Source organism: Gymnoscopelus braueri, assembly GCF_963280865.1.
Source record: "Gymnoscopelus braueri genome assembly, chromosome: 16".
Classification (NCBI taxonomy): Eukaryota; Metazoa; Chordata; class Actinopteri; order Myctophiformes; family Myctophidae; genus Gymnoscopelus; species Gymnoscopelus braueri.
In genome coordinates, this window is record NC_137616.1 from 25,201,330 (window position 1) to 25,226,286 (window position 24,957).

The window sequence follows — 24,957 nt, forward strand, 5'->3', positions numbered from 1 at the left end:
AGATCTACAAGCTCACAACGCATCGCATCGCGACGCGTTGTGAGCTTGTAGATCTGCTATTTTCAAACATTTTCGTACTTTTACTTTTGGTACTTTAAGCACATTTTGATGCCAATACTTTTGTACTTCTACTCAAGTAAATTTTGAATTCCGGACTTTTGCTTGTAACAGAGTATTTCTGCATTGCAGTATTAATACTTTTACTTAAGTAAAACATGTGAGTACTGAGTTCTTTTTCCACCACTGCCCAGCGGCCTCTCCTCTGGTCCTTGACCTCTCAGAGATCAGTGGGATGTGGAATCGGAGTGTGAGGTTACCATGGATACATGACTATCCCAGTCATGACTTCTCCAGACTGTTTTCAGTGAATGATATATGAATGTGTTGCTGTGATTGATTTGTATGGATGAGTTGAATAACAGAAATACTTGAAACACTGTTTTTAGTCCTCTATTCTATCTGAAAATCTGACTTTTCTCAAAGTTAGTGTAACAAATTGTATTAGTTCAGTGGTTCTCAAAGGGAGATCCAGGGACCCTTACGGTTCCTTGAGGTAGACTCTCAGAGTTATTGAGTTTTTATTTTAACTCCATAAAAAGTTTGAGAACCACTGGTTAATTCATTGGTTTCCAAGGCAACTCATTGTGCTTTGGGGTATTTATTCCATCAAGTGACATCATCTTGAAGCGAGCAGAGTTTTCTGCCTCGTTGTGAGTAATCAGTTTGGGTGAAACTCCAGTGCAATGATTTCATCCTATTGGCAGTCGGATGTTATCACTGGATATGAGATTTTTAGGATCTAATTCTTAGGATGACTACTGTTTGCAAACTTAATGGAGAATTTCGCCCGACGGTTTTATTGCCTTTCTTATCCTAGGAGGAGTGGTACAGTAAGTCGCGCTTTTGCGACACTTCCGGTCGGGCGCCGGAAGTGTCGCAGAAGCGTGACTTAAGGTGGAGCGCATTCAAGACACGTTGCGTTCTAACACTATTAACATCAGATCTCTTCCGAAAAAACAAAGCGATTTAGAGCAAGGACCATAGGCGCGGGTTTTTAACTGCGGCGGACCCGTTATGGAGTTATGAAATTTCTCTACTGTGCCACTCTTCCTAGGATATAACATCATAAGAAAGGTAATAAAACCGTCGGGCGAAATTCTCCTTTAATCCTGTTTTGCAATGTCCATCCCTCCCACCCACCGCAACCCCCCAGGATCAGAGCTCATGCCCAAAGCCCTGTCGACTCGAATAGTGGGGGGAATTTGGTGGTTCTTCACCCTCATCATCATTTCGTCCTATACGGCCAACCTGGCCGCCTTCCTCACCGTGGAGAGGATGGAGTCTCCCATTGATTCTGCTGATGACCTGGCCAAACAGACCAAAATCCTCTATGGGGTGGTGGAGGATGGTTCCACCATGACCTTCTTCAAGGTAACCTCCCCCCTGCTGTTGTGTCTGCCATGTTGAAATAGCTAGTAGCTTCTCTCCCGGTTTCTCTGACGAAGTGTCCAACATGTTTTTAAAATGTTTGAAAAAAATTAATGACATGCCCAAAATAGGGCTGCCAGGACAATAAGCATATGAATTTAAATAGATATTTTTTAGATATGTTTTGTAATGAATTTACAAACACACAAACACTGAACTAATTAACCAGCATAGTGAAACCACTACTTTCTGCTCCTGTAGCCCCAACCTGTCTGTTGTTTTCTCTCTGCCGTCTGCTCGCAGAAAACCAAGATCTCCACCTACGACAAGATGTGGGAGTTCATGAACAGCAGGCGGCACTCAGTGCTGGTGAAGAACATCGACGAGGGCATCCACCGCGTGCTGACGTCCGACTACGCCTTCCTCATGGAGTCCACCACCATCGAGTTTGCCACGCAGCGCGACTGCAACCTCACGCAGATAGGGGGCCTCATCGACTCCAAGGCGTACGGAGTGGGAACGCCTATGGGTGAGATCTCTGCCCGATTATGTTCTGCACTCTAAAAGCTCACAAAATGCGAGCTTGTAGATCGGCTATTTTGGAACGTTTTTGAAAATGTTTGAAACATTTGGGATTTGCCCGAAAATAGGGGTGGGTGTGTGTGTGTGTGTGTGTGTGTGTGTGTGTGTGTGTGTGTCTGTGTGTGTGTGTCTGTCTGTCTGGGGGGGTGTGTGTGTAACATATGGATAGCTACAGATAATATGTGCGAGGTTTATAGTGTGGATAATGAACATGCTGGAAGAAAGAAAGGATTCATGATGAGTGATGGTGTCATGGACATAACTGGAGGACTGGAATGAATGAGGTGAAAATGTCTCAGTTTAATGAGATGAGAATGTCTGAAGAGGATGGACTTCTGCATGACTGTGATTTGGGCTCCAGAAACATCAATCGTTTGATCCTTTGCAGTGCCATTCATGGTCTACTTATTTTGTTGGCTTGGTGTTTTTCTTAAAATTTTTCACAGTGTCCTGTGGCAGACCTTATTTGAAACATTATTTGAAAATAATAGTTTTGACTTACCAGAAAATTAAAGGGGTTTTTCTTAAAATAATGTAATCTCTATTTTCTGATAGTAACCATTGCTTACTGAGTGTTTGTTCAGTACCAGGTCGGTGTACCAATCTTATCAAGAGAGACTCACAAAGATAATTTTTCAGCTTTAATTTCATAATGTACCAGACCAGTTCCAATTTTGTCTATTGTTTTTGAGTTCTCTCTCCTGACTAGATAAAATTGGTATCCCAACATTAAAATGTATTTCATTTAGACACTTCAGCTCAGGATTAACCACTTACAATTTATTGCAATGATATTGCATTCAGTTTTCGCGGTGTGACTCTGCTCACATGATATTACAGATTACCTGCGCAAGTATGACACAGAATCTGAAATCACAAACCCCCCGAGCAGAGTATGAAATACAGTTATTACATGAACATAACATTGAACCTTCAATGCATAATTAAACTACCACATATCAAGCACAATCTATAGAACCACAGTACAATCCACAATCATCCCATTAACAATATGAACTAAATACCACAGGGAGGAGGCCGGGGAGGTGGAGGAATTTTTACACTGACAGCTGTACAACCGGCCTTGACAGCTAAGCACGTAGAATGAACAGAGAACAGAGGCTGCTTAAATGAAGCGCCTGAGTTGCACTCTGGGGAATGAGGGCGTGAGTGAGTTGGCTTACAGCGAATGAGAATGACGTGAGGTTGAACGTAATGACTTGTGGGAGTCCGAATGAATTAGCTTGTTGACGAATGAATGGGGGGATCCGGGGAGAGTGAGCTAGTATGTAAACATCCTGCCTTCCGTGCCTACATGAACTATATCGCTACACTGAATCTTCTGGGGGCACCGATAGCCAAATGGTTAGGTCGCATACCACAGGCTCTAATGGCCTGACAGCGAGTCACGGGTTAGATTCCCGAGCCCGACGGCCCTTGCTGCGTGATACTCCTCTCTACCTGTTTCCTGTCTCTCTCCACTATACTAGGAAAATTTTGATTTATTTAATAGCTGGAGAGACGGGGAGACTGTTATTGAACAAACACTCTATACTACAGTATGTGAATATAGAAATATTTGACACTTATTTTAGCAAAAAAATAACTTACATAATTTAAACCATCAGCCAGGGAAGTACTTAAAAATCTGTCTTTATACTGTACATCACTCTAATTAACAATTAACACACCTGACATAATCTACATCAACCTCATGCAGTAAACTACCAATTTCGTATTCCGCACAGGATCAAACAAACAATCGCGAATTACTTGCAACATGTTGTTTGAGACCCGTATTATGGAATGCCTGTGCTGCGGGTAATAGGCCTCCGCAAACAGCGATATTTTTCCTCTTTCCACATTATGGTAACCACATTTCGTGGCACATAAAGCAATTTGGCACCTGGGTAATAAGTGTGCAGCTCACATCCCCGGCACTCCAGGGGCCGCCTGGCTGAAAGTCGTTGATGACGCTTTCCAATCTCGGTATTGCCGAGGTGAGAGCAGTCATGACGAGGCCGGTGAGACCGCCGCGACCCGCCGGTAATGGCTACATCCATCACCGGGGGATATGAAGGCCATCAAAACACGGCCACGTCTGGACCTGTCCGCCCGCTGATGAGCACGCCGGGCCGCTTATGGATCTTCAGGGATCTGGGCTGCGTCCAATGCAGGCTGGCGTGATCGGCACTGTAAAATCCGGAGCTTTTTTTTTACGCCTAATGTGACCCGTAAGGGTTGCATTTGTACACGCTCAGAGTTTAAGAAATGAGTCTGCACTGAACCAAGTGACCCTTAAGTGTTCCATTTGTAGACACAGAGTCAAATTGACGCTGAGGATTTCACTGTGTGCCTTTCATTTATCCCTGTCATGATTGTCACCGGGCTGTAACAAAGCTGAGGTGATGCGGTGAAATATGGTCCCACTGTGCCTCCTTAAGGACAGAAGGACTTACACTTATGTCCGTGAAATGGGCTCCCATTACTAGTCATGGTGGTATAGGGCTATCAGTTGCTCCTTTCCGTTAATGTGCTGACACATGGAACAGCAAATATATGGCTGCCACCAATATGGCCCAAACAACCATATACTTGGTATTTATGGATAAAAATGCCTTGTTGTCACAATGCTGTTGTTGCTGAATTTAAATTCATAATGCATCCAGAATGGTTCTATTCATACTCTGAAGTCTGTCCATTCTAGCACTCATTCATTCACTATGTAGAGAATATTTCCTGATGTTTCTTTTCTCTCAGTATTTCATAAATATGTACTAATATGATTACATCCTCTACAATGCCATTGTTGTCTAACAAAATATTTTAGGATAGATAATTACTCAACATTCTATACGGGAATGTGGGGAGATCGTGGACCTCATATTTTTGGAATTTGTGATATTCCCTTACACGAAACAGAGGAGAGCCTGCATGTGGACATATTTTCTGAACAGCTCTTTAGCCATAACTTTTTGGCCGGCTGAGAATACCCATTCCATTCGGCTTAAAGACCAGCCTAATATGCCTTGAGAAAGAGGGAATTCCTATTTCACTAAGTAGGATTGCACCTTATTAAACCGTAAAAATGAAAACACTTTAATTTCTTCACCAGAGGCCTCCTACAACATCTGAAAGGTGATTAAAAAATGCAAATTTCTTTCCATATCTGGGAGCAAGTTGCTTGGTTTCCCGCGTGGAAGATGCGGGTTGGGAACCCAGGTGCGTACACCGGGGAAGTTCAAGGCCAGTCCAAGCCATTAAATAATACCTGCGTCCCAAGCTTTTTTTTACTGCCTGTTGGTTTCACACACCGCTGTATTCCCGGAACGCAAATGTGTCCTCCATACGGCGGTCGATCACATTAACATTTGAGGCCAGACAGCGTAGGAGTGATGGATATCCTCTGGTGTGGAACATCTGTCAGGTGGTTCCGTGCGCGTGCACTGTGTCAAGTGCAGCGCTTTTCCATTCCATTCGCCCAGGCACCTTCTCTCCATATTCCGCGTCTCCAAGGACCCATCCTATTAGCATTTATCCCAGCTCTGCTTTGTTAGGCAATCATTAATCATTTGAAATATGAGCGTGGGCAGAATCAGGGGGGGGGCGCCGACACTTGATGGATCCCTCGTCCTCAACACTGCAAAGTCCTGAGTGTTCATTTAACTCTGAGCGTTTACACGTAACCAAATGGACCTGTCGGGGTTCATTTGGTTACATTTGTATACTCTGTATATACATAAAAAATAACACTGCGGATTTGACACTGCGGATCAGGGCCCACTTGAAAATCTTGAAAGTGTTTGCGGCCCACCCATCTTAACAGTGGTCAGATGGGTGGGTCGCGTGCATTTTTAGAGCATATTTATTTGAATGATCAATCAATCGATTGTGTTCTGGCTTGAATCAATGGAACTAACATAGTATACTTTAAGTTTTTATTTATTGGCATCACTATGAAAACACTCTTTTCAAGGTTTTAAATAAAGAATACTGTGTTAACTTTTTTTACATTATTTAAAAAAATATTTAAAATAATATAGTGGTTATATTACCACTACAATCTTGTTGTTTTATCAATAATTTTGCGTGCTTGCAATATTCTCGCGGCCCACAGGTTGGGAATCACAGGCATATAGCAAATTAACAAAGTGTACGAAGGCACATGTTTCTCCTCTTCATGAACAAAGACAGACGAGAAAATCAGCGGCGCTCTCAGTCATTTCCAACTCTGTGTTAATGCCCTCTTTCATCAATCTGAACGCACACAGACGCAAAGATGAAAGGATGATGTATTGCCGTACATAAATGATAGATGAAGAACAATGACCGAGGTGGAGAGAGAGAACCAAAGGGACCAGTCAACTGCCAAGTGAAGACTGAGAACAGTCAAGAGATTTTCAAACTTTTTGTGCCCAAGGCACCCCAAAGGCCAAGTCAAAATCTCAAGGCCCATGTGTATCTTCTTGCAAAATAGCCTCTATAACGCATATCACTTTTATCACTATTTTAAAAAAATGTGTAGGGTAAAAACAAATATATATTTATTTTTGCCAAAATGTATGCCAGGTAGAAAGTGGTTAAAATAGGGTAACACTTTATAACCTAAAGTATTAGATTCTAAAGTGTTAGTTATAACAGATAGTTATTTTAAAGTTTAGAATAACTATATGTTATACCTAGTTAAAAGAGTATTCACAAACTGTTAGTTAATGAGTTATTAATGACTTGTTCACAAAAAAGTAGGATGTGTTGTTAGCATGGTTCAATCAATTAACAAATACTTGAGTAAAGTAATTAGTAAGTAGCTCACTTATAGCTTGTTCATGATTGATTGAAATTTTTATTAGGCAAAAGAATGTAAAACAACACAGTTACATTTATAATGCTTTTGTCTAAAAGGTCCGGCCAAAAAAGTCCTTGCGGACTTGTTTCCGTTGGGGTCCTTGAGTTAATTTCATAGACATATATAGTAGCAACCAAACAGTTCAAAAATCAACATGAAAATACAGATAATACAGAAAAAGTACCACTATGTACAAAAAAAGCATTTAAAAATATATGTACAAAAAGAAAGGGGGGGGGGATACATGGAAAAATAAAAAATTATATACAAAAAAAAGCATGAGGAAATACAAAATATGTACAAAAAGAGGAGGGGGGGGGTCGTCTGTCTACAGGGAAACTGGTACTAGCTCCTCTTTCGGCCTCCAGAAAGATGGGTTTTTAGGGCTGTTTTGAATGAGCCCAGCGAACTGCATTTTTTGAGGGATGGGGTTAGACTATTCCATTCCTTGGTGGCTGTGCTATAGAAGGAGAATTTGCCCATGTTTGTTTTATGGGTGGTTTTAATGATCTATGGAATATTTACGGCATAGTTATATATCATTAACATTCACACAAGTCATTTGTGTGATCCATTAGCTACAGTATGGTATAGATAGCTTAACCAACTATTAAACATTTAACCAATCATAAATAACTAATTAACTAACAGTTTGTGAATGATCTATTAACTAGTTGTAACGGATAGTCGTTCTAAAGTGTTGCCCAAAAAGGCATGACTTTTTCTATGGTTGTATTGCAATAATAATGTGAGGTTGTCATATTGTTGATTTTGACCGAAACTTTTGATTTAGTTTTAGTCATAGTCTTTTGAATCAAATTCCATTTAGTTTTAGTCATATTTTTGTTATCTGAAATGTTTTAGTTTTTGTCTAGTTTTAGTCGACTAAATATCATAAGATTGTAGTCGACTAAATCTACAGTTGATTTAGTCGACTAAAATGAATGTTTGATGCCTTGATGGTGTTGTAATGGCTGATTTTACACTTGGTTGTATGCTGAAAATAGCCGATCTCCAAGCTCACAACGCGCTGCAGCGCGACGCGTTGTGAGCTTGTAGATCTGCTATTTTCAGCATGCAACCAAACATAAAATGACTTGTCTTTTAGTTATTTTTAGTTCTCTTCTCCACTCGTCCCTCACTAACATTTTAGTCTAGTTTTTATTTGTTGACGAAATTGCCAATATATGTAGTCTTAGTTTTAGTCATCATACTGTAGCTTAGTTTTTATTTCGTTTTTATTTCGTTTTCGTCAGTGAAAAATGGTAGTCGACAAACATTTTTCGTCATAGTTTTAGTCGACGAAATCAACACTAGGTTGTCACAAACTTCCAAGGCACACCTGGATTTGTCTCACAGCACATAGTGTTCCGTACCTCAGCACACACTGCACACCTGAACCACTGCAGTAGAGGTTCCCTGCAGCCAGAGCCATCTTGTCCCTCTTTACCGAGTCCCCCAGTGTGCACAAAGTATCCCTAATGTCCCTAAAATGCTCTCTGTTATGCATGAACACACAAGGGTGACGGGAATATTTTTACATCTTTTATCTGGGTGCCGGGGCTTTGGCTGCTACTCTTTTTCAACTCTTGTCAGCTTGTAATGTTGGCAGTCTAGGAACACAAGCCCCGTTCAACTGCTAAGTGGCTTTTGGATAAGAGTGCCTGCTAAATGCAAATGTGAAATGTAAATGCACAGATGGGTCGTGGTGCACAAATATGCCGTACTCCACTGAATGGTCACATAAATACACTAACAAGCTTTTAAAGCGGTGGACTATTAATGAAACATGAACACTCACAGTAAGCATTAATCTTTGCCTGGCCTGGTCAGGGGCAGAGTTTGTGTGTGTGCGTGTGTGTGTGCGTGTGTGTGTGTGTGTGTGTGTGTGTGTGTGCGGTGTCCGCGTGTGTGTGTGCGTGCACGTGTGCATGCGTGTGGATGGGAGGGGAACCCAACCCCACTCAGGCACTCTGCAGCGATTATTCCTCCTTTGATCATGCAGTCCCCCACTGTGTCCTAATACCATGTCGCTAATTCCAGCGTCTTCCCACTGTCTGTGGATTTGGGCCATCTTCCTCATCACGCCGCTAAGACGTGCACAACCCACTCCTCCCATAATCACAACCGTATCCCACATGAATATCCATGTTCATATTTCCAAACACTCGCACTTAACGTGCAGCTACACTCTCACACTGTGCGAATGATTCCTGTTAACATGGTACGAACACACGTGCACACACACGCACACACACACACACACACACACACACACTCACACTCACACTCACACTCACTCACACACACACACACACACACATTGCACAATACAATGTAGAACCTAAGCTTCCTTGATGTTCTCTGTTTATGTACAACAATAGGTACAAGTACATACTGTATGAACATGCGTACAGTGCACGCTCGCACACACACACACACACACACACACACACACACACACACACACACACACACACACACACACACACACACACACACACACACACACACACACACACACACACACACACAAACACACGTGCACGCACATGTTCATTCTGTAAGACTCAACGGGAGCCCTGCTTCTATGTGCACACCGCCCACTCCTTGCTGCCAACTCTTTGTGCGCTGTGACACACACTGGAGAGAGGGATGGTAATTCTGGAACCAGGCTATGAATACAGGGATTAGCTGTACTTGAATTAGGACTTATACAAGAACGTCCCTCTTTGTGCATGGCGCTAACATGACAGGTTATAAGCACATACATACTGTACAAGTTGTTACATATACACCCACTAGCATAGACACTCCACATGTGACTGTTTTGGCACTAATCTCTTTATCTGTATGTTGTAGATCTGGGTCATTTGACTTCAAGTCAACATCACGATTGTTTAAAATGTTTGCCTCGATTATGATTACGGTAATAATGAAAGATTAAACTCACAACGCGATGCAATGCGAAGCGTTGTGAGCTAGTAGAACCGCAATCTTTGCCATTTTTGTAGGACACCACACAACAAAGTATAATACAGGGTTAATATTCAGACTAATCTATTTTTTTTTTAGTCGATTATAAAAAAAAATGTATTGGAATTTTTTTTTGTGTCTATTTGTTGATGCATAACAAATACAAAATAGTAAAACAAAACCTACTTCTCGATTATTCCATTAACTCACATGAGCAAGATTAAGTCGGTTATTCGTTCTAAATATCGGTTGCGATATATTTTTGGTTGATTGCCCCAGCCCTAGTATATATAGGCATTATCCAAAATCCACTCTTCTCACAGTTCCATTTCTCCCTCTTTGTCCCTGCAGGCTCTCCATACAGGGACAAGATCACTATTGCCATCCTGCAGCTGCAGGAAGAGGGGAAGTTGCACATGATGAAGGAAAAATGGTGGCGAGGGAACGGCTGTCCAGAGGAGGAGAGCAAGGAGGCCAGCGCTCTAGGAGTGCAGAACATCGGTGGCATCTTCATCGTGCTGGCAGCGGGCCTGGTGCTGTCTCTGTTCGTGGCCATCGGGGAGGTCCTCTACAAGTCCAAACAGAATGCCGAGCTGGAGAAAGTACGGGGAGTTGAAGCCTAATTCATAGTTCGTTGTACGACCGCGTTACTCGTCACAAATAACCGATGTTCAGTTTAACCCGTTCAATCCGGGAACGGAATCTACAAATGTCTTCTAAATCCTAACAGTTTTCAGTGGTGCTCAAACTTTTTCAGGTCATGTCAAAATGATATGTATTTGGTCGCGGACCCTCATCTGAAAATGTTTGGTTCCAGGGATCCCCCCAGAAGCAAAGATTTGAGTCAAAAATGTTCCCTTTAAAAATATATATTCAAATATTTGCACAGATTTTCAAGATTTGTCAAAAATAGCAGATCTACAAGTTCATAGCGTGGCACTCGGTGCCGCGCTATGAGCTTGTATATCTGCTATTTTTGATTAGCCAAAGTATAAAATATGGATAAAGCGGTTTGAATGGATTAAATTGAGTTGCTTTTGGCGAATAGATACGATTATACACCAAAGTATGAATTTGCCATTATTCCTTCATTTTGAAGATTGAATTACCAGTACATTTACAACCACTTTTGGGCATGTCATTATAGGCAAAGGCATTGATCGGCTATGTTAGTGTTCATGTTTGGCGGTTATGGATGAGAGGATTTGTTATAGGTTTTGAATGAATATCACTTCTATTATTCTTTTCTCTGCGTGGAGCTGAAGGGGCCAGCCGTCTAGAACAGGGTTTGTCTAGTATCTGTGTCCCCACAAAAATAAACCAATCACAGCTCAGCTCACACTGCTACAGCGAACCACAGGACCAAGCTCATTATCACATTAGCACATCATTGGTGATTTTAGGCGTTGTTCCGGATTAATGCATACCATTCCTGTCGGGCAGAGACCTCTTATTTACATATTTTAACTTTGTATGTTTTTGTCGTAAATTAATGCCCTACTTTGTCATAGGCTACTACAATGTCACACAAAAGTAGCAAAGAGCTTGTAGATCTGCTATTTTTTTAATTTGAGGTGAGGAATCCAAGTGTTTTTGTAATTATTTTTAAATAATGAAAACTACCATTCACAAAGCACACACAGTGTGTGACCCTGCTTTGCCGTCTACTTCAATTTGCTCCTTGCTGGCAGCAGGATGAATGTATTAATAACTTTTTTAAATTCCGTTCCATCTGAGTGGGTTTTATTTTTGGACCAATTGCAGTGTGATTCATCATGCAGTAACGCGGTCTACATTCTGGTATATTTATTTCTATCATTTCTTATAGGGATAATTGCTGTACTCCTTTTGATATTGCGTTCTAATTATTTACATCTACATAATTACCTCAGCATAGCAGCGTGTTGTTATTGTGTTGTAACAGTAATTAATTTCTGGCTCTTTCACCCACTGCATACATGTCTCCCAGCACATCTTAGCTATCATTAATCACAAACTGCCAGACTGGGTCGCAACATTTCCAAGAATTTGCAAATGAGAAAAATGCCAAGTCCTCTTGATCTCCAAGTTGTTTGTAGACAAACCTCTCCCTCTCCTCTCCGTATCCCCTCATCCTCCCATCCTTTCACCTTCATCTTTTCACTACCCCATTGTTTTACCACCCCCCCTCTCTCTCTCTCTCTCTCTCCTCTCTCTCTCTTTCTCTCTACCTCCCTCACCCTGCATTTATGCCACTCTGTTTCTTTTCATGAATTGTGCACATTATTGAGTTTGCTTTTCCACTTTAGTTTTTTGCCAACATACAAATATCAATTCCTCAGAGCTAGTAAGCAAACAGAGGTGGTCAGCTACAAAAACAAGTAACTCGCTTTAAAATTGCCCCTGTCTTCATCTACTGTACAGGCAGTACAGTAGATTTTAAAGCTTGTTACTTCTTTTTGTAGCTCACCACCTCCATCCTTCCCCTCTCCGCTCCAGTGCCTCACCCCTCTTCTCTCAGTATCATTATCGATGTAACTGAAAGGTATAATGAAATGTTCATTTGTGTGTGTGTGTGTGTGTGTGTGTGTGTCCTCGCAAGTATAGAACTTGAAAAATAAGACATTGTGAGGACAATTTTCTTGGTTCTTGAGAAATGGTTGTTTTATGATTTTAAAAAGATTTGTCAATTTCGGCCTACTATTAGGAAAAGATTCAGGTTAGAATTTGGTATTTATAGGTTAGGTTGCACACACTGAATATAGCAGATCTACAAGCTCACAACGAGTCTCGGCGCAGAGCATCGTGATAGCTTGTAGATTGGCTATTTTCGGCTTTACGGCTAGGGTTTAAAATGGCCATTCATAAGAGCCACGGTCCTAAAATGTTCATGGCCTCACGTTAGTAATATACATGTATTCATATTCATGTTCAAATACGATGGCACAGAGCTAACAGTACAGCCTCTCTCTCTCTCTTCTCCTCTCCAGCGGTCGTTCTGCAGCGCCATGGTGGACGAGCTGCGGGCGTCCCTGAAGTGCCAGCGCCGCCTCAAACAGAAGCCCCAGCCACCTGTCATCGTCAAGACGGAGGAGGTCATTAACATGCACACGTTCAACGACCGCAGACTCCCAGGGAAGGAAACCATGGCCTGAAATGGCCGAAACGAGGTAAAACGGCTATCCGAATCCGCTTCCTCGCTGTAGGATCAGGGAGGGGGTGTGGGGAGGGGGGGGGGGGAGTTGGGGAGGGAGGGAGGGGGGGGGTTGTTTGGAGGGTGGTGGCGGGTGGTGCTGGGGCACGGTCAGACCAATGCTGACTTAACCGCAATCATTGGTTTTAAAAAAAAAACTAAACTGAGCATTCCCGCAAGACAGAGACAGGGACGGTCAAATCAATGCTGACTTAAAACCAAGGACATGGGTTGATAGTCACAACGATATTCATTTTCCCCTGTCCAATTCTTTTTGTAGACAGATGTTTCCTGTGGAAACATGGATGATACCCGGGCAGTGTCACCTCACTGTGACGTTCAATTTTCCAGAGGAGATTTTGCGTGGCGACAAGCATTGGATGGCTCTGTCTGTTAGACTTGAGGTGGACCAAAATAAAGGCTTGAGACAGAACATACTGTAGGTTCATTCCTCACTGGCAGTGGATTCACACACATACTCTCATGTGGACACACACATGCAAAACACACACGCGCACACACACACACACACACACACACACACACACACACACACACACACACACACACACACACACACACACACACACACACACACACACACACACACACACACACACACACTCCTCCAGTACACCTCACACCTGTGCAGAATGGAGAACTCTTTTGTGACAGTAACACCTTGAGAATAAGTTTGGTGTTTTTTTGTTTCTGTTGACGTCAGTACACTTTTGTCTTCTCTTCATGTGCGTGATGCCATCAATACCTCCCTTCACTTGGAATTTGTTTGAAAAATATCCAGTCAAATGCTTATCTCACAACAGGAAACAAAACTGTTAGTGCCAAATGTTTTTTGTTTTGTTTTTTGTTAGTTTTTTACAGCAAAATGTATAAAAGAGCTAATTAGTTTGGAATCATTGATTGTGCCAAAGTTCTGCCGTTGACTAGAACTTGCTGCCATGCCTCTTACTTTGAATGCCTCTACATGCAATGTATAGCATCAGAATTCCCATCATGTCTGTCGTTATCCACAGTCAGCAGTTTTCACTCTATCCGCTGTCGTTTAAATGCAGGATTTCTACAACAAAAAAAAGTTTGTTTTTGTACAAGAACAGGTTTTGTAGTACTTTGTATTACAGTAGCCCCTTCTGTGGACACAATATGTAGCGGATGCCGACTCGGCCCACCAAACTCTGATAACCGACGACTATGGTGGTCAAATGTAGCTGTGCGTTGGGATTCATTTAGTCTCTCGAGCCAGACTGCTGCCTCCCACAATTTTCGCGTAAAATTTGTACTGTAAATCTGTAAATCAAATTAGTCGAAGCCTATAGCTCGCTGCTTAACAGAAATGTGAATTCAAAAATATGTTTTAAGAATATTATAAAACAGATGAGAGCTTCCTTTCTCGGCTTTTGAGGAGGTGTAGTTCCATAATCTATATAGCATTTGGAGATCGTGGAATAGTAGTCTGGCTACGCGAGACTATAGGTTCATCTCCCTCCTCTCTCAGAGCCTCAGTCTCTGGTCTGTGGGTGAGATGACAAGCATACTTGGCAGCAGGGTTCGATTTGTAAAGAAAAACGGAGGGGGAGGGGACTTTAAGCCCTTTACTTCTTCGTACGACAAATAGCGAAAATAGCCAATCAACGTACTGTATGAGCTTGTGGATCTGCTATTTTGGCTATTTTTTAATTAAAAAACAACATTTTGACAAATGTTGACACATCTGCCCAAAATAGGGATACCAGGGGTAATGTGGTTAACATAATTTTTTAAATTGTGATATTTTCAAACATATAAGTCAACATTTCTCAAAAGGAAATGCAGGTATTTAATTCAGTCTGACCAGAATATGACCAGCGGGGGGGTATCAGAGCCCCCACCCCACCCCCCCCCAGCAAATCCAACCCTGCTTTGTAGGTTACCTTAATAGGTCACCTTACTGTACCTTGGGAGGATGCCGTATCACTGCCCCCGTCTTTCTAGTACACATAGCTTAGTTACTCAAGATGTCATTTTCCAGAAGAAATACACAGCGGTCCATGCTACTGACACGATCTCTGCTGTGACCAAAATAATGAGTTACTTAAAACACACCACCTGTATACTTTGTGGAGAGTGACGGGGAAGGCGTTGTCTGTGTGGTGTTCTACCAGTATCGCTTGTCATTGCTTGTGTAAATGATCGAAAAAGATGTCGGCAATGATCCCAAAAGGCTGTCTCGTTGAAAACAAACAGGAGGTCATGGAAATTGTTTGACATTAATGCAAGGGTTTACAAATAATGCCATTAAAAAAAGTCATGATTGTTTGTTTGTTTTTGTGTCATTAACAAAAAGGTATCATACAAATGGAACTGTCTCACAACGGCTTATTACAAGATGGGAGACGCAATGCATTTTGGGGTGGATCGAGCACCGCAATCCGAGTATCATCTCTGGCATTTTGCTGTGCAATTTCCTCAAATGTCAGGTTCCCTAAATTGATTAGGTAACCAAAACCAGATGCATGTGCTCGCAAGAAGTGAATGCATCTGAGAATTGTTAAATTGCTAATCGAATTTGAGATGGTAATAACGCTGGGCATCTGTCTTTGTAGGCTTATGTCTTGTTATCTTGCTGTCTGTTTTGCGCCTTGATCTGTTCATACTGCAAAAGTTTTATGAGTTATATAGTATATATATATATATATGTGTGTATATATATATATATATATATACATATATATATATATATATATATATATGAAATACGAAATACACACACACACACAGAGACACAAACACAGACACGTACACCACATAGATGGATAGATGGATGGATAGACAGTAATTCACCACACTACAACCTCCCTGATCGTGACTGAGAACATCTCTGTGTTTTTGTATATTGTTATTTCCCTTCCAAGCAGGCAGACAGCCTAGCCCTGGGTTTGTGACAAGTCTTTCTGGGGATAATGAAGAAAACCATTTCTGCTGCCCAGGCTCAGCCGACACAACATAAATGGCTACCCTGTCTGCCCTCCAGATTGACAGGGAAGGTCAGAGCATGCGTCAGTGCGTTCAACAGGGACCGCTTCGTCTGTCACACTTATTTCCATCATATTAAGACCTGTTCGTAAGTGCACCACTGAAAAGGTATCCTTGGATAAGGTCCTGCTCATTAGGCAATTAATGGGTGAAATTGTTTTGTAGACAGAATTGCTTTCTGAATGTGACTTTGGCATGTCATACAGATATTATTGGCTCCTAGCCCTCACCAAGGAACATTTTCTCAAGAGCTAAATGTAATTCTCCATTCAAGGCCTAGGACACGGTAAAATCCTCGGTGTTAATGTAACTCTGAGTTACAAGTGGATAAATCAACACTGAGATTTGCAATAGGTAGCTTCATACATTCATACGTTCAGGCAAAGAACCATGTTAATTTAGTTAATAACATATGAAAATCACCAGAAAATAGGCAACCTCTAGATTTTAACTATGAATGTTCACAGCACAATTCAATCAGTCTTGGCAGTGTCCTATTTAATTCCAAATGACATAGTTTAAAGGACCACTTCACCCATTTTCAAACTATCTTAAAATTAGTTTTCACTAATGCTTATTATAAGATGGCACCATTTCTGTCTAGTCGCTCTGTGTCTTAGAGGAGGGCTTGTGGATAGTTCAGAAACCTGCCTATCGATTTTTTAATTGATGCAAGAACAATGGCTTCTATTTCAGCATGCTAACTTTCCAGGAAGAGAAAGGCAGTAGTTTTGGTTACCGTGGAATCTCCATCGATGATGTCATCATTAGGCAGATTTCTGAACTGTCCATATCCCACCAATGAGACGAGAGCCAGTAGACGGAAATTGTGTCTTATAATGAGCATTAGTGAGGAACAATTGCACAAAGATAAGGTTGAAAATTAAGTGCTCTGATTGGCTTCCAAAGTTTGCGGGAGGGGCCAAAAAATATGCGGAAACAATAATAGATGATGTATTCCATATGTTATGGGTAACTAATACAAGTGCAGGTATAGCACTTTACTTCCTGTGCAGGAGTGACTATATTTATTTGTTAAACAGAGTTTACAAGACAAATGTTAACGTGTATTTCCTGCAAGCACAGCCAATTCTGTTCATTGTAGCGCCCAGCCAAGCCAGATGCACCATGGAGGAATCAAACCCCACATTCCACTGTGATGGGCAACTTGGGCAAGTACTTCCCCCCTGCACGACCCAGACACCTGCCATCTTATCAATCATTGTGTTACAGTGCTCAGCCTGATGCCAACTTATCCCGAGCCATAACTTTGCGTCTCCCAGACATTTTGGAGTTCACACAGGGCTAGAAATGAGCGTTGACTCCTTTCTGTGGAGTTCAGCATGTATAATATGAAATCCTTGGAAATGCTTTGAAATTGGGAATTGCAGTATAGATGGCTGAGCTAGGCAGGCGTTGTTGGTTGAAATGTGATGATTTGGTACGCATTATGTAAGAGCATTCCCACTGGTGGAGTGTGTCTGCCCAGAGATAGCATGTGGGGAGTGGAGAATTTACTAGGGTTAATACAGCACATCACACAGGGAATGCTTGGGTACCATTGCGAATGAAGTTAACCACTTTCAACAATATCAATATCAATCAATATTTGGGGCATGTCACAATATGAGAAAATCTTCGAGACACATTGTGAGCTTATAGTGTTCACAATTTTTTTGATTATATGGGGCTTAATGGACCACTTCACCCTTTTTCACACTATCTTCATAAAATTGGTCCTTAGTAATGCTTGTTAAAAGATGCCACAATTCCTGTCTACTCAGTGTCTCAGAAGTGGGCATTGGTAGGCAGGTTTGGTCATTGTCTTCACCAGGCCGAAAGGCATGGCGAGAGTATGTTTTGCACCCTGTCCGTCCGTCCGTGTGTCCGTCCATCTGTCCATCTGTGTGTCTGTCTGTGAACAGCTAATCTCCGCACTGTTGGCCCGGCCGCTGCGAAACTGTGCACACAAACTCCCTGGACGCTAAAGCCGAACCTCTGCCCCAAATTTTTCAGATTGGGCAGTTATAGCGTCACCAGGAGGCTGCTTTTTGCAAAACCAATTTTTTGACAGTACTCCATCTGTGTAAAACTGTGTATGAGCACTCCCTAGAGGTCAAGGAAAAACCTTTGCCCTGCATTTTTCACATCTGCCTTTTATAGCGCCACCAGGAGCCCAACTTATGTAAAACATTTCTTTGTATTACTCTTTACAGATAGCGGCTGCCACGTGATCACACACACCTTCTGTTATCCCCATTGAAAACCTTAGTCCCAATTGATATTATCCATCGATGGCTAATAAATATAGTGAAACAAGCACATTAAAAAAACTCATCATGACACAATTATCTTATTCGTATACAGGGAGCGTAGGTGTGTGTGACTCACCATGAGAGCCAGCAAGGAGTGCCTGGTTTTACAGCTCTGCAGGCTTATGGGATGTAGCGCGTCCTTGAACACAGAGGAAGAAAATATATTGTACAGATCCATTTCTACAAGCAGTTGTACATTGGTGAACATGTCACCACCCTCTCAGCAGTGCATACACCCAGCCTACGTCGTGGCTCACCTAAAAGTTTGACCCGGGTACTCTCAATGAGGACCAGCTGGCTGCACCGGGGGTCTCCTTTGGCCTGGAGGACGGTACCCTTCACCTCCTCACTCAACCTTTCAGCCATCTTCACCTTAGACACCTGGGATGATGCTTGGACGCAATGGCCGGCAGCCACCTTAAGAGCTTCAGCCCACCAACTCAAATTGGATACAAAAATACAGATACTACAGAATTGTTAGAAACAGATTCAAAATCGGGAAAAAATATATATATTTTAGCCTATAAATAAATTGATTTTTTTGAAAATGAGAATCGATTCTGAATCATTCAACATGAGAATCGCGATTTGTATTCAAATCGATTTTTCCTGCAGCCCTAGACAGCTGTTGTGAACATGGTCCTTTCAAGCAGTGATGACATTCACTAAGCTTGCATCAGTCAGCATTGAAATTCCCAGGTCAGATATGTGTTGGTCAACAAGTACTGTAATTCCTAATGAGCTGATTGTGCTTGATTTTTTTTTACCAACCTACTGACCTGCAAAGTGGCTTATACTTGCTACTTGGTCACACCTAAAAACAGGTCACAGGGGTGATGACATGTGATGACATTGTGAAATATGTATATGTGCAGTAGTATGTGTTTATGGTTTCGGCAGTATAGCGCTTGACATCGAGCCATGGTACCTCATGAGGGGATGCATTGTTTGCTTCACTGTCGTTTCTATAGCCAAATCTCCCTCAAAACTCGCTCTCCCTCTCTTCCTCCATCAGTCATTCATACTGTTGATTGCGGCTCGGAAAGAATACATCAAGCATAACTCCTTTCTTTCATCCCGCCAGCAGCTCTAAAGCAATTTTACTCTCACAGGAGCCAAATGGAGAAGAGGAGATGGGGATTCTCTCATCTTTTTTGTCTGTCCCCTTTGATCTTTTACAATATGGATTCCAAAGTCATTGAAGCAAATGGTGGGGGCTTTTTTTCACTTCCTGCGGAGCATGGTGGATTATACAAAATAGACCAGAAATGTCTTCTAATGGCCCCTGTGTTTTACGCTAAAAAGAATACACAGACGTATAAAACACACTCCTGGCTATCATTACCATTCAGAGTGCATAATGAAGAATGAATTATTCAGAATGTACTGTAGTTCAACATTTTACATATAATAGCCCGGTGTGCTGCTGAAAGCGGCATGATGCGCAGTTATGGATGCACATGACCATCTGTGAGTGAGTGAGTGAGTGAGCGACCAAGCGAGCGAGTGAGTGGGACAGACAGACAGACAGACAGACAGACAGACAGACAACCAGGACCAAGCGAGCGAGTGAGTGGGACAGACAGACAGACAGACAGATAGATGAGGAGAAACTGAGAACTGGAAAGATTTGTGGGGAAGAGGTAAAAGACAGAGTGTCTGCTGTGGTGTGTGTTATTAGCGGGCAGCAGTTGTGATTTATCATTTATTCCCTGTGCTTGGAGCCCTCTACCTCACTGGAAAGGTTAAAGCATACAGCCCGGAGGCAGGCCTACAAAGGTCACCACGCTGTTTAGGAATGAGGGATAGCAACCAAACAGAGAAAAGGAAGTAAGGAGCAGTACTCTGCTCCTCTCATCTCCATGGCCTGGCCAGTTTGGAGATGGTGGCGGAGCGGCTCCCTGCACACACAGACAAATAACCTGGAACCGAAAATGGTTCTTTAAACCAGTGGATCCCAAACGTTTTACCTCGAGACCCAAAAGAGAAATGTTATGTCTCCCCGTGACCCAAACTAGTGAAAATAGCAGATCTACAAGCTCACAAGGCGTAGATCGGCTATTTTCACAAGATTTTTGCCATTTATTTATGAAATTATTTAGAAAAAAATGTTTTTTTATGAATTGATGAACATTTTAGTTTTTTTTGGGGGGGGGGGGAGAAATCTCTTGAAATAATTAAAAGCTAAATGTAGGAAATAGAAAATAATTAAGGGGATATTTACTTACGACCAATAAAAACCATTAAAGGGATATTTCACTTTCAAATAAAATAAACATTAAAAATAAATATTTTTAAAAAATGAAAAAAGTTATGGCAAAATCACGGCCCCCTCATACATTAGTAGGACACTCTAATGCGTTTTCCATTACTTTTTTCATTTATTTTTAATATATTTTTTAAATGTTTATTTTATTTGAAAGTGAAATATCCCTTTAATTGTTTCTATAAAGAACCCAGAACCACTTAAACCTTGCTTATAGACTTCATCGACCAATGTCTCCCTGCCAGGTGTCACTTGGTCCCCTCCTTTTTTCCCCCTACACCAAATATCTTTGTTGAAAATAGCAGATCGGTTATTTTCTGTTAATGTTTGCCTATTAAGACATGCCCAAAATTGGAATGCTAGTGGTTAAAGGTGCCTCGAAGAACCATTCTAGTTCCTCTACTGAACTTTGCAACAAAATAAATTATGGTTCAATGAGGAACACAAAGTGTCATTCACTAAATAAAATGGTTCTTTAGTAGGTGATGTTTCTTCATGGAAGAACCATTTAAGAACCATTAATTTTCTGTACCATGATTACCATCCTCTATCTAGTTCTCCCCATGCCCTTCTCCTCCAACTGTCTTTTATCACCGCCTCTCCATACAGTAGGCTACACAATATATATTCTGCGTCGTAAAATAGCTGACCTTGACGAAAACCATCGCAGCAGCATGTGAAAAAGGAAGCTGTAAAACAAATAATGTTGAGTAACAAAAAGGCAACAATAAACTAGTAAGAACATTCCTTTTAATGTAATGTACTCTGTACCCTCACATTGCCCATGCTTGGTGAGAAGACGTTGGTCTATAAAAAGCAAGATACTGGCCCATTAAAGAGGAGTAACAGAACACAGGCTGGGGAATAGAGTGTGTCGAGGTGATTAATCTGCATTGGCCGTGTCCTTCAGGAAAATGCAACAGCACTACGTTGCCCCCTGGTGGATGAAATAGAGAATGACTTAGTTATGAGTATTATATTATGGCAATGGCAGGGACTACAGCATACCTGCCAACCTCAGACCGTCTGATAACAGGAGATTTTTTCCCAGGGGGGGGGGGGGGGGGGGGGGGGCAGGAATTTTTAACAGAGTAGATGTAATTTCCAGTATTCTGTTCAGTCACAGTTCAAAAATTCCACCTTACTGTGGACATGCATCCTTGACATGTTTTACTTTGAAATGATTTGTAGTTTTTGAAATATTTAACTTTAAGCGCCCAATGCATTGTCAATGGCAATGGACATTTAAACTGGGGAAAAAGTACAAACTTTGGCAGGCTACTAGTCCTACATACTTTCACCTAGAACCCCCATTCAAACTTTAAAATGTTTATCTTAATGTGGACTGAAAAGGAATCTTTGAAATGTTTCATAGTTTTAGAATTGTACTCCTTTAAAAGTTCAGAGATTTTTAATGGAGGCTGATGGAAGATTTTGGGACCTAAAAAAAACAACCACTTTCACCTAGAAACTCCACTCCAACTCCAATGTCTTGCTCAGACACCTCAACATGTGTCCTGGCCTGGAATCGAACCTGGATCGACCAGAGCCTCTAGAGTTATTTTCATATAATATTTATATTGTTTCTCTGTTATTACTAGCGGTGGTGGAAAAGGTAGTCACAAATAATTGCAGTGGAGTATGTCTTGCTCAGGATCATACTGCAGCAATCAGGTCTTGAACCTGTAACCTTTGGCTCACTATGCAGCCACCCTATCCATTCACCTACACCTGTATCTATGATATCTGTGGATCTAAAACATTTTGACGTCAAGGCCCCCATGTGAAAAGATGTAGTGTCAGGGCCCCCCATGAGAAAGATTTATATTTGATACTTAAAGAATATATATATATCTTTTCCAAATTTGTCGATACTTTCACACAATGTCAGGGATAGGAATCAACATTCTGGGGCCTATTACACGAAAGGAGAATTAAATAAGCCTGGATTTAAGTCGAATCCAGGTTTGACAAAGTCTGGTCCGTACAGCCTGGTTTATTCCGTTCCATGAACGCCAAGCCAGGCTGAAAAGGAGCGACTTTGTCGAGCTAGACCTTGTCAAGCCAGGCTGTGTCGAGCCAGGATGGTAAGGCCAGGCTTCACGTATTCCTATAAAAGACCATGAAAGTTGATAGCAGAATCCTTGAACTTGACCAATCATGGAGCCCAAAACCAGAGCGGCGTTCTTCTCTGTGGCTGAACAGCAGCACTGCAGCAGCTCATGGAACAGTGGCGTTCCCAGGAATTACATTTGAATTACATTTGAATGACATTTGCATTACATTTGAATTACATGGGGGGGGGGGGAACTCGGGGGGGAAATCTCTGGGGGAAACAAGTTAACAACAACACTACACACACGGACTACAAAACTGAAAAACGTTCATAAAAACAAAATGCAACTATAATCAATCAATTCTTCAGCGTGGTCTCTTCATGTTGTAGTTTAGTAATGAATGGCTCAAGCTGCTCTCAGAGCCCCTTTTATGCCAGGTGAGTACAGGTGATGGCCCAGACCCCCACCCCTGGCACTCCTGGTACCCCATGAAGACAAAGGCATACATTTGCATCATTATATAGGCGAGGGTCGCTCTGCTGAATGGATACGGTGGTGATTAGCGAATTAGTGAATGCTATATGTGTATATAGTGAATGGACGAGGAGGCGGGCTAATGGTCCGACGGCCACTATTCAGTTTGGATTTTTTTCACTGCCTGTTTTTCAGTCAGTCTTTTTCTAGGGGAGGCGAGATTTTAGTTCCTACCTCTACGGTGGGCACACCACTGATAGCGTCACAATCATTTTTAACCGCTTAGCTTTGGCTATTCAAAAATAGCAGATAAATCTTGAAAATGTGTGCATATCTTTGAAATATATATAAATTTTTAAAGCGAACATTTTTAACTCAAATCTTTGCTTCTGGGGGTCCCTGTCACAAAAACATTTCAGATGGGGGTCCACGGCCAAATGTATATCAATTTAGGGGTCCTTGGCATGAAAAAGGTTGAAAACCACTGTTCTAATTAAATGGCAGTGGTTCACAAACTTTTTAGCTCAAGAGTCTTGAGGCTTGGGTCCCGGGGAGACATCAAATTTCTCTTTTGGGTCGTGAGTCCCAAGACTCAAGACCCAAAAGAGAAATTTGATGTCTCCCCGGAATCATACGAGGAAGTAAAATGTATAATAAGCAAGAAAGGAAACACGGCCGCAATAAATGGATCCAGGGAGAAAGCGTGGCAAAGTATTGCCGACAAATTAAATGCACAAGTCGTCCAAAAATATATACAATTTATATACAAGTCCATAAATGTATAATTCAGTTAGGCTTAAACATGAGGAGTGTATAGTGAATATTGGAATTATCGCCTACTAATCTACAATGCGATAGCCTATTATATGCGCCATGCATCCAATCAATATGTCTGAGTCTGTGCTCAGGAATGTGTCAAAAACTAAAACATCTCCATGAATTCAAGGCTTCATGGAGTGTGTAATTGATAGAAAATAAGTATTTTTTTGGGTGAACTATTCTTTTAAGTGTCTTGTTCAGGGACAATTTGACAGTTTGTTGAGGCCTGGGATCGAACCTGGGATTTATGGCTTGTCAGGCAGGCTCTCTAACCATTCCGCTATGACCACATTATCAGCAGAGATTCTAAGGCAGTTCTACTCTGTAACCGTAAAGGGGTTTCAGGGGAAACTAGCAAAATGAGGAATAATGTAATAAAAGACTATCTTGCTAATAAAGCGTCATGTCTCTATTTCTCTCTCTAATTTTTTACAATGTATTTGATATTACCTTTATATTATTTAATAAATTATGCATTTCAACCTCTATACTGTATATTGTCCAGCAACCTTGACGATAAAGGCGAAAAAAGATAGTAGACCTTTGGGAGGCAGATTGCTGGTCTTGTCTTGTGGTCTGAAGTCAAGAGCGCTTCCGACTGAGCTATGGATAGAGCAGCCGCTTGATAAGCAGAAGTCACACCTTCAACTCCCACCCTCGCCAGGGTCAAAAACGTTATATTTGAAATCCGAACGTTTATGTAGATGAATGAACGGGTCAAAAATGGAGAAAGTGCAAACACCAGGTTGAAGTTCATCCATGACGGTCATGACAGATCCAGACTGCATTAGCGATTTGTTTACATTCGACCACATGGCTCATTTGCATAAGACGTTACCATATTGATTTTATCCCACTGTTGAGGGTTAGGGTTATGTTTTATATATTTTGTTTAAGACTTACAGTAGGCTGCCTTGCCCCACTGGAATACAGTGACTGATATGAATTAATAATATACTGGACCATACATAAAATGAAGAATACCTTGTGAT

General features: G+C 41.6%; 2 protein-coding genes across 4 annotated transcripts in view; one reads left to right on the plus strand and one right to left on the minus strand.

The window, feature by feature from the left end:
* Nucleotides 1-12,967, plus strand: part of LOC308103488 (glutamate receptor ionotropic, kainate 2-like) — an 87,272-nt gene extending 74,305 nt beyond the window's left edge. For both annotated transcript variants that reach the window (XM_080453465.1, XM_080453466.1), the window contains exons 13-16: nucleotides 1,214-1,431; nucleotides 1,732-1,957; nucleotides 10,184-10,434; nucleotides 12,802-12,967. In XM_080453465.1, the coding sequence (XP_080309591.1) occupies nucleotides 1,214-1,431; nucleotides 1,732-1,957; nucleotides 10,184-10,434; nucleotides 12,802-12,966 (860 nt within the window). In that variant the 3' untranslated portion in view covers nucleotide 12,967. The remainder of the gene's footprint in view (nucleotides 1-1,213; nucleotides 1,432-1,731; nucleotides 1,958-10,183; nucleotides 10,435-12,801) is intronic.
* The window catches only part of prep (prolyl endopeptidase), a 189,575-nt gene that overhangs the window by 87,639 nt on the left and 76,979 nt on the right, over nucleotides 1-24,957 (minus strand). Inside the window, exon 15 of one of the 2 annotated variants that reach the window (XR_013934747.1) lies at nucleotides 9,138-9,155. The exons of the other annotated variant lie outside the window; for it this stretch is intronic. The gene's annotated coding sequence lies outside the window, so the exon portion shown is untranslated. Of the gene's footprint in view, nucleotides 1-9,137; nucleotides 9,156-24,957 lie in introns of those variants that run through there. 2 annotated transcript variants of the gene reach the window in all.